General features: G+C 45.6%; 2 protein-coding genes across 2 annotated transcripts in view; one reads left to right on the top strand and one right to left on the bottom strand.

Annotated features, from left to right (window-relative positions):
• Positions 1-3,451, bottom strand: part of INTS11 (integrator complex subunit 11) — a 26,872-nt gene extending 23,421 nt beyond the window's left edge. Inside the window, exon 1 of the mRNA XM_069741809.1 lies at positions 3,373-3,451. The gene's annotated coding sequence lies outside the window, so the exon portion shown is untranslated. The remainder of the gene's footprint in view (positions 1-3,372) is intronic.
• Positions 3,452-3,536: 85 nt separating this feature from the next.
• CPTP (ceramide-1-phosphate transfer protein) lies at positions 3,537-10,177 on the top strand. The gene is made up of 4 exons (XM_069742662.1): positions 3,537-3,678; positions 5,122-5,325; positions 6,340-6,500; positions 7,796-10,177. The coding sequence occupies exons 3-4, from the start codon at positions 6,376-6,378 to the stop codon at positions 8,316-8,318; spliced, it is 648 nt and encodes a 215-aa protein (XP_069598763.1). The 5' UTR covers positions 3,537-3,678; positions 5,122-5,325; positions 6,340-6,375; the 3' UTR covers positions 8,319-10,177.
• The last annotated feature ends 221 nt before the right edge of the window (positions 10,178-10,398 follow it).

A 10,398-nucleotide genomic window follows, 5' to 3' on the forward strand; every position in this document is an offset into this window, starting at 1 on the left:
ATCCACCACTCTATAATCAAATAATCCACATTGATGTCAATATGCAAATTAGGCTGCAAGTGCTCTAGGCATGATGGAGCACTTCCCCAGCCTATGAGCTCTAAAAAGCAATCAAACCCTCTTGGTCCCTTTCCTCCAATCTGCCATGATGCATGTACAAGTCAGAGAGACCTCCTGAATCTGGCAGATGGCTGTGTCCACAATGTGAACAGATCCTAGTAGGTGGTAGAAAGAGGTTAAATTGGGGACCTCTGTGATATCCTTGAGCCCCAGCAGAACCCATCACTGAAGCTGATCAGACACCTTCCACAAGATTAGCTCATTTCACAGAGCTGCACTTTGAGAAGCTGTATTATTGGTAAGGTCCCCTTAACCCTGCTGTTCTGTTGGTCAAAAATGACCGACTTTGAACTTCAATATTCTTTAAAATATTCAAGATGCGGCTCTGAAACCCGTGGCCGACCGACCCATCCTCATTTAAGTCAATCAACCACAAGTTTCAGAACCGCATCTTGAACACCCCAAAAAATACCAAAGTTCAAAATAGGTCTCCCCAGACCGAACAGAACAGCAGGGTTAAATATCATCATGTGTCGCACCGCTCCTCATTCCCCCAATGACTTATAATTAGTGATGAGCAAACGTGCTGGGATAAGGTGTTATCTGAGCATGCTCGTACACTAACTGCTGCTGAATGTCTCGCATCTGTCAGACAGCTGCAACACATGCAGGGATTGAATAACAGACAGACAATCCCTGCATGTGTTGCTGTCAAGTAGCCACGAGACATGCACCGCGGGGACGCGAACATATTATTCGAGCACATTCGCTCATCACTACTTATGACTGATCACCCCTATAATCAGTCCTGCACGATGATACCACGATAATAATATGATAATAACATGAGTGACGAGCGCCTGCAGCTAAGATCATTATGGAGGAATTCGCTGATCATCCGCTCGCTTGACTGGTTTATCTGGCTGCAAATCCAGACAATGACGGGCAGCTGTGTGATGACATATTTATAGGAAAGTAATAAAGGGAGTCTGTCAGCACAAGATGACTGTACAAACCAAGCACCAGGGCTGTGGAGTCAGTAAGCCAAACCTCCGACTCCTCAATTTCCATGACACCGACTCCACAGCCCTGCCAAGCACAGGCGATCTGTGCACCCAGGCATGGAGTAGTTCAATGCACTTCCCCACCTGCTTGTTCTCCATCTTTTTCTACCCCGATATTCCTTGGTTGACAGCTCCAGCTTTACAAGAGTCAGAGGATGGTAGACATCGAGTGCCTGCCCATAAGTCTGTGTCATGATGGGTCCAAGGAATGGAGCCCCCCAGCATCAAAGGGATTTGTGCTTCATTGGTCCTTGGCTGTGTTCATATTAAAGGGATCATCAAAGACTTTTATATTTATGACCAGTCCTCAGGATAAGTCCCCAATATCAGATACAGGCCAGCACCAAGCCCTATGCGCTCTGCATGTAAGGAGTGGGGCTCAGGGGTCCATTCCCTGCATTATGGATGGCATTCGGCGTGTACAACTAGCACCTGTCTAGTGGCTACAAATAAAGCTACCTGTGATAGCACCAGTTTAATCCAATAGGTGGAGGCGTCAATCCTGATAGTGACATCTAAAAGGAAGGAAATGATGTGCCGATGACATGTCATGGTAGCCAGCAAAGGCCGACGGAAGGTCCCCGGCATCTGCCATATTTGTGCGCCTGGAACATTCAGCTTGTGTGGGCATCAGAAGAAATCAGTAATTTTACGACACAATATTAAGATATTGCACAAGCAGTCGCATGTCCTCTATGGGGACCAAGAAAAAAAAAATTATATAATAAAGACCACTTTTTTTTTTTAAGAAGGTAAGGAAGTAAAATACCAAAATACCAAGGAAAGCCCTGGAGAATCTCCTTAAAGGGAATCTGTCAACTCATTTTGGCCTTATAAACTGCAGCCACCGGCATCAGGGGCTTATCTACAGCATTCTGTAATCCTGTAGATAAGCCCTATGTATCCTGAAAGATGACCCAGGGGTGGTCCCGGTTCGGGTCCGATAGGCGTCGCAGGTCTGGTGCCTCCCATCTTCATACAATGTTGTTATCCTCCTTGATTCTGTTGCGGCTCCTGCGCAGGTGTACTGATTTGCCCTGTTGAGGGAATGGTAAAGTACTGTGCCGGACTGTGACGCCCATTGGACCGGACCGCAGAGGGACCGCCCCTGGATGAGTATAATATAACCTGTTTTTCTCATCTTTCAGGATACATTGGGGGCTTATCTACAGCATTACAGAATGCTGTAGATAAGCCCCTAATGGTGGTGGCCGCAGTTTATAGGGCCAAAATGAGGTGACAGATTCCCTTTAAAGGTTTTAAGACACGTCCAGGAAACAGAGAGGAGACTTGCCCGGCGCTGCTCCTGGCCCAGAGTTCTTCTGTGTGTAAGGAGAGACTTGTCATTCACCTGGAGTGGCACTGGACTAGTCTGCTGGTCTCCGGCCGAATCATTAAACAATTTTTTTCTCTGAAATATCGGAACCGTTCACAGATAACTACACCTCTCAGCAATGGAGCAGCCGGGGTCCCATACATTCTGCCTGTGGATTGGGCAGAGTGAATCAGATGACAGGTTCCCTGTAATGGGTTCCTGTCACCTGTCTGTCAGTAATGTAAGTAACGTGCATTCCTCATGAGATGCCAATTCTGGAGCACCTTTCCTCAGAGCTGCATGGTGGGCATTTCCTTTATTGTTCCTCCTGGAAATGCATAAAGATGGCAATGTGTGTAGAGCCTGACATTAATCTGTGCTGAACACGACACTTTGTGTAGGGTAAAAGTCACATTTCCAGGAGGAATAACAGAGGAATGACACAACGTGCCGCACTCAATGCTCCAGAATTGTCCTTTCATGGTGAATACGAGCACTTACTGTCCAATCTGGGGAGAGAACTCCACATGGCGCTATTCCTCCTGGAAAACGTACTAAGCACCGACAACCGGGGCGACCCTTCACAATCTGCCATGGCCCAGATGAGGCACCGCATAGGACACATTTCCAGGAGGAATAATAGAGGAACTGCCCAACACAGAGCTGAGGAGAGACCCCCAGAGCGGTCATTTCATCGTCTCCAGTGAGGCAGAGCCGCTTTCCCCATAGGTAAGATCTGTGGTAACACTAGAATTCCCAAATAAATGACAACAAATACTTAAAACTGGCAACTAAAATCGCACAAACCTACACTGTGCGACTAAGTCGGCCGACATCCTCTCAAGTGCTGAGAAACGTTATATAACAAGAGCAGAGATACCGCTGTGGACTCCCGCCACAAGGGAGGTGTTCACACACACACACAACACTCACCGTCAGCGGCGCCACAGACTGCGACACCTGGGCAGCGCCATGACACTGACGTCACTGCGTCACGTGATCTGCTCAGAGCAGGAACCGCTGTGTGCAAAATGACCAATAGGAAAACAAGGGCGGGACATTAAGAGGAAGTAGGCGTTTTTTGATTCTCTGTTGTTAGTGGAGGCGAGGATCGGAAAGAAATAAGGCTGCGGTGGTGATTGGATGGGTGTGACTGATGGGTGTGGCCATAGGATGCAGGGTGCAGGTGGAGGAGGGAGGTGGGTCAGTGCGGAGGTGACAGGTGACGCAGGCGGACAGGTGAGTGGCGGCGCTCAGGTTATGATCTCCTCCTGTCTAATGCTGGAACTTGTAGTTCCACACAGGTGAATTACTATGTAATATATGTGCATACAGTCTGCTCTTTGATATCTGCTTTTCCATCAAAACATGATTCCCCGCAGTAGAGAGAATTTTTTTTTTTATGGCGACACAACTCCAATTTTCTATTTAATGTTTAAGGGGTAACGTTTCTCCTTGTGGAGAGTGACATACCATCTCTGGCTTGTCAAGGTAAGGAGGCTTATTCGCTGTGCAATGCTCCTCTGGGAAATATAATATGCAAATTGCCTCTTCTGAGAATGTTGTGATTCTTCTTGAAACACTAAAATATCTAAATAACGACAGCAGTTTGACACCGGGGTCCGCGTTACCGCTCCAAGCCTCCGATCCTAAAGGTACCTTCACACATAACGATATCATTGCAACGTCACGCTTTTTGTGAGGTAGCAACGATCCCGCTAACGATCTCGTTATGTGTGACAGCGACCAATGATCAGGACCTTTTTTTGGTCGCTGATCACCCGCTGTCATCGCTGGTTCGGCGTGTGTGACGCCGATCCGGCGATGTGTTCACTGGTAACCAGGGTAAATATCGGGTTACTAAGTGCAGGGCCGCGCTTAGTAACCCGATATTTACCCTGGTTACCATTGTAAAAGCTAAAAAAAAAAAACACTACATACTCACATTCTGATGTCTCTCATGTCCCCCGCCGTCAGCTTCCCTGCACTGACTGTCAGCGCCGGCCGTAAAGCAGAGCACAGCGGTGACATCACCGCTGTGCTCTGCTTTACGGCCGGCGCTGACACAGTCAGTGCAGGGAAGCTGACGGCGGGGGACGTGACAGACACCGGAATGTATGTGTTTTTTTTTTTTTTTTAACTTTTACAATGGTAACCAGGGTAAATATCGGGTTACTAAGTGCGGCCCTGCGCTTAGTAACTCGATATTTACCCTGGTTACCCGGGGACTTCGGCATCGTTGAAGACAGTTTCAACGATGCCGAAGTCGTTCCCTTGATCGTTGGTCGCTGGAGAGAGTTATGTGTGACAGCTCCCCAGCGACCACACAACGACTTACCAACGAGGTCGTATCGCTGGTCGTGATCGTTGGTAAGTCGTTTAGTGTAACGGTACCTTTAGTGTACAATGAATGACTGGGGCCGAATCCAACATTTCACCCAATTTGGATTTTTTTTTTCAGTAATTTATATTGGATCATCAATGCTGTCACTTACCATAATAAAAGAAACTTGTACCGCCAGAGTGGACGGACAAAAAAAAAAAAAGAAAACAAAAAGTTGCGCCTCTTAGAAGTAAAGGGGAATAAATGAAAACACAAAAGGACAAATCGTCTGATCATTAAGGCTTTAAAGTAACTAAACCTAAAGTGTTAAATTATTTTCTGTTGTTCTCTGTTATCAGCCATTTCAGGTTCAGGAGCGTCAGACTACAGGATTTGTGACGGGAAGTGTGGAAAGGAATCCAGGTGTATTAATGGTGACAGCAGCTCGGATTGTAGGCTGCCTTGACTGTCTGTGTTCCGGCCCTTTAAATACCTGCGCTGTCGGGGATCTGGGGAGTGTCTCCTGCCTGTGAGAACGTGGCAACCCTTCGTCTCGATTCCAGGTGTGTGACCGGCGAGGTGACTACTAAGCATTCATAAATGGCCACTGTGGTGATGAGGCAGGGAGCTGGGACCACCACCGATCCTGGCTGCGCCCCCTTCTGTTCCGGCTCTAAAAGGAACATGCTAGCAGTACAAGACTCTGCCACCTGTAGCTACGCATGCGCTGAATGCAAGGAAGCAGCCCATAGGGGGCAGCGTAACACTGATCGGCAGCCTGTTAGATCCCTACACTGCAGAGCCTAATAGGGGTCCATACACACTAGACAGAGACTATGGTTGAGCCACTGTCCGCCATAGCAGATTGGTATACGCCGTCACTGTGCCATATACATGTGGTGTGGGAAGATTGATTACCCCCTATATAAAGGGACATTATGGGGCCAATCATCACTTGCATGAGTGGTGTGTGTGTGTGGTGGTGGGGTGGCTAAGTCACCTTTCTTTCATTTTTGGGGGGGGTGGTCCAAGTTCTGATTGTTTGAACAGTCAAGCCTCGGTCCTACTCTGCCTCCCATCTATAGTGGGGTTGGTTGGCACAAGGTGAGGTATTAATGCTGGAAGCTAGGATCGCCCCGCTCAGGATACACCTTGTCGCGGTGGCATGGCTCTTATGCTTTGTCAATCAATACAGTGTTATCTAAGTTCCCTATGTTATTTCCTTACACTATTACATGAGTGATTTTTTTTAATGTAAGGCTGACATTTCTTCCAAAATTTGATGCAAGTATTTGCGCTATAGTTTTTTCTTTGATTTTTCTGATTGGTCACTCTTTAAGTCTTGTGCTCCAAGGCCCGGAGTGTGAAGGGGTTAATGCTGCAGTTCCGTCTTTCGCCGCTCTCCTCCTTGTAAATATATGCTCGCGGCTTTGAGATGCATGACTTCTCCTGGACAAAACGGCAGCGGTTGGCAGAAACCTTTCCAGGACTGTGCAGGATCTGGGCCCGGGGAGATCGGGGAACGTTTTGTCATGTGAGCTGTATTGCGCGGTATTAACGGCCGTCCCTCCATCCAGGTCCTGGATCCGGAGCCCGGTCAGCGCTGCTGTAACATGTCCGCTACAGAAGAGAAGTTCACGCTCCGAGAAGTCCTCGTCAGCTTCAAGTCTTGTTTGGTAGACAATGATGAAGACGTGATTGTAGAGCATTACCTGAATGGGTGGAAGGGATTGGTCCGGTGAGTGTCCGGTCTCTGAATGCTGGGACCCCCGATCCCTCACGCTGCTCTGGTAAAAGCCTGAAGCCACTGAGCACAGCCCATCGATGACCACTCTTACTTCCTAACACTTAGTGAGGGTCCCAGCGGACTGACCCCCCCACTTATCGGTGGACACCTGTATAGGTCCTGATGCAGCAGGAAGAATGATACTGGTCTTGTAGTAATCTGATGGGTCAGTGCTGACAAATTCAGCAATGAAACCACATGTACTGGAAATTAGCATGGAAGTGCATCGGGGGTGTGCCACTACACTGACCACACCCCCAGTGCACCTCCTGGCTAATTTGCATGTTCTTTCAAAGCTTGATCTCTCAGCGCTGACACATCTGACTAGTATGAGGAAGGTATGATTGTTATTGTTGTTTAAGGATCTATACTACTAGTATCAGAAGTCAAACCGTTCTTGCCTGTTGGTCCCCAGCTATTCCGGTGGTCCCTTGTTGGTCCTGCAGGCAGTCACTGCTCTCCGCTGTGTCCTGCCATATCGTATATGGACTTATCCTCCCTAAAGCCTAGAGTTTGATCTTGGGGTACAGATATAACGGCATCGGAAACATTGTTAAAAAGAAAAGTTTGGCATTCCATGATGCACTCCAGAAACGGGATTTGCAAATATTAAAATTCAAAATTCTTGGATGCTAAATCCAAATTTTGCCCTCATTTTCTGTATTTAAAGGGAATCTGTCATCAGGATTTCATTATGTAATCCAAGAGCAGCATGATGTAGAGGCCTGGACCCTGATTCCAGTGATGTGTCACTTGTTGGGCTGCATGCTGTCATTTTGATACAATCATTTTTTTTCGGCTACAGATCCAGCAGAGCTTGCATGCTGAGCTATGTATAACCCCGCCCACACCACTGATTGGCAGCTTCCTGTGTACACGGTAATCAGACTGCCAATCAGTGGTGTAGGCGGGGTTATACAGATTAGCTGGACTACTTGACACCTAGTCCTCTAGTGATAATCTCCTGCTGATATAAAACTGATTGTATTGAAACTACTGAAAGTTGCGGATCAAGTGATGCATCGCTGGAATCAGGGTCTCTGCCCCTACATTATGTTGCTCTCAGATTACATAGCAAAAACCAACAAATAGATTCAATTAAAAAAATACATATTAAGCTTTGTAATGATACGGTATGTGAGCTCCCCCTTGTGGCAGCAGCAGGTAGTGTGAATGTAATGTAAGTGCAGGGGATTTGTACATTTATTTCATTCACCGTACCCTTATTTTTATGTTTTCCCTTGTAGCTTTATGAACAGCCTGGGTACAATCTTTTCTTTCGTTTCTAAAGATGCTGTAAACAAGATTCAGATCATGGAAAATTACCTAAAAGGTGAAAATGGAGAGCGGTATCGGACCCTCCAGTCCATGGTGGAATACGAGCTCAGCTCTGATTTGGTGGATGTGACCAAGCGAGGCAGTCACCCGGAGTCCGGCTGCCGGACGGTTCTTAGGTTGCATCGGGCCTTACGATGGCTTCAGCTCTTTCTGGAGAAGTTAAGAACAAGTAGTGAAGACAGTAAGACGTCCACCTTGTGCTCCGAGGCCTACAATGACTCTCTGGCCAACTACCACCCTTGGATCATACGGAAAACCGCCACCGTGGCCTTCCTCGCTCTTCCCGCACGGAACATGTTCTTTGAAGTGATGAACGTCGGGACGGCAGAAGACGTGGTGGACATGCTTGGAGAAGCCATGCCGTACGTGTCCAAGGTCTACGACTTCACCCAAGAACTGTACTCCCAGCACAACCTTCTGGATCTCCCGTGAACCTTCTCCTGAGGTCATCTTGAATCATGGACTACAGGTCTTCAGAAATGATGACATTGCCGTTACCAACATTCCCTAGATCATCTTTTTCTTTCTTTTTTTTTTTGGCCAATAACTTTGAGTGAATCAGTCCAAAATTCGAACTTGATGAATTTGCTCAAATTCGACGGGTAAACCGGATTCACACTGAATTTCTTCATTGAAAATGGTGGAATGTGTCCCGATTTTGAGTTGTAAGAAATGTTAATTATGTTCTGAGATCTCTCCTGGCCCCAAAGTGAAATAATGAGAGAGATTTAAAAAATATTGGCACTCCCCTCGCTGTCTTGTCAGCCCCGGGGAGTGAAGAACCGGAGAAGGCGACTAGTGCAGGACCAAGTGGGAAGATGCAGCCTTAGGAGCAATGGGATTCCTGGCCCTAAAAAGAAAGCTGCAAAATGATTGTTTCCAGAATCCAATATTTTTTTTTTTAAATATTTGTAGCAAATTCCATTTGCTCATCACTATCAGCCAGAAGTGCAGAGTTAAAATAAATAAATAAATAAAAATTATATATATATATATATATATATATATATATATATATATATATATATATATATATATATATATATATATAAACTGCCTCGTTCTATAAACAGCACCACTCCTGTCCGCAGGTTGCTTTTGGTATTGCAACTCAATCCCTTTATTTAATGAAGCTGCAATACCAAAAACAACCCATGGAGAGGAGTGGTGCTATTTCTCTACAAAGACCAAAGAAGTGGGTTTTATTGGTTTATTATACAGTGATGGTTCTTTTAATCAGTACATTTTTTTTTTTAATACAAGACAGTGTCACATCGTGGCTGTGCTGGATTTACTGACACTCTGCTACCGTTCTAGAATTCACGGTCCGGTTTCCTCAACCATCTTGACTCCATCTGGACATCTTTCCTAGAAGAGGCCCTGTAGGTTAGACAGGAACCCAATGCTGGTCGGACAACTGATCGTCTGGTGAACGATCCTTACACTTTTTCGTCTATGTAGCACACTAGTTGTCTGTACCGGCCATACTTGGTCAAAGACATCCCGAAGAAGAAGGTTCTTGAAAGCGAACCTGTTGGGTGATTCATGTTGCCCAAACTGGTGAGGCTGATGTATTTACTTTGAAAATCCATATCAGAATCCTGGTATTAAAATTATCAGTATATGAGTCTAGCTAAAAAGTGAGAGAGCGCATGAGTCGAGGTGTATTCAGTCTTTGCTCACCCAGCCAGACTGACATCTGCAGCTTGTACTGAGCAGTGTGAGATCTCGGCAGAAGGAGGGACACTGCGGAGGTCTCAATCAGGGTAGATGGGCAGGGATTAGAGTTTAAACTTTCAAAAAAGGATTTTACAGGCAATCTGACATGGCCTATGACCGTAAGTAAATCAACCTCATCAAATCTAAGAGATCCCTTTAAACTATGCGAAATAGAATGACAGATCTTCTTTAAAGGCTTTGGACACCTTTTGACATGGAAAAAATAATTTTTGAGTAGTAGTGAGGAGCGAGCGTGCTTGGATGAGGTGTTATCTGAGCATGCTCGTGTCTCAATCGAGTATATTCGGCGTGCTGGAAAGAAGAAAAAAAATATCTTTTATACATGTCTTATCTCCGTTATGTCACTATGATCCCCGGCCTGTATACAGGGGCTGACACTTTGCATTGTGTATGTATATACAGTATATCTGAAAATCCTCCAATAATGTATGTCCAGCGTTTTGTGATATTTGCTTAGAACTTGAATTTTCTACCTCAACTTCATTGTAATGTCTCTATGATACCATTACCAATGACACCATTCCGTGTGGCCAATAAAACAATAAACTCATTTACTTGGCAAGACTGAATTAAAAAAAAAAAAAAATCCTTAAAATACGGAGATGTTCATCTTGATGTGAATTGTCGTCGTTCCGTATCATTTATCAGGAAATCATTTGTAGATGTTATTTTTCTATAGTTTCAATACAGCCACAGGAACCAAGGTATTTCTGTGCCCAATGGGTTATTAGAGAGGTTTGGTCAAATAGACAAACTGTATGAATTATCAAAG

Source organism: Ranitomeya imitator, chromosome 10 (genome assembly GCF_032444005.1).
Source record: "Ranitomeya imitator isolate aRanImi1 chromosome 10, aRanImi1.pri, whole genome shotgun sequence".
NCBI lineage: Eukaryota > Metazoa > Chordata > Amphibia > Anura > Dendrobatidae > Ranitomeya > Ranitomeya imitator.

Excerpts from the sequence above, each read along its gene's own strand:
- CPTP (XM_069742662.1), top strand. The coding sequence starts at position 6,376 with ATGTCCGCTACAGAAGAGAAGTTCACGCTCCGAGAAGTCCTCGTCAGC. Across the intron at positions 6,501-7,795 it reads GGGTGGAAGGGATTGGTCCG|CTTTATGAACAGCCTGGGTA; the intron begins GTGAGTGTCCGG and ends TTTCCCTTGTAG.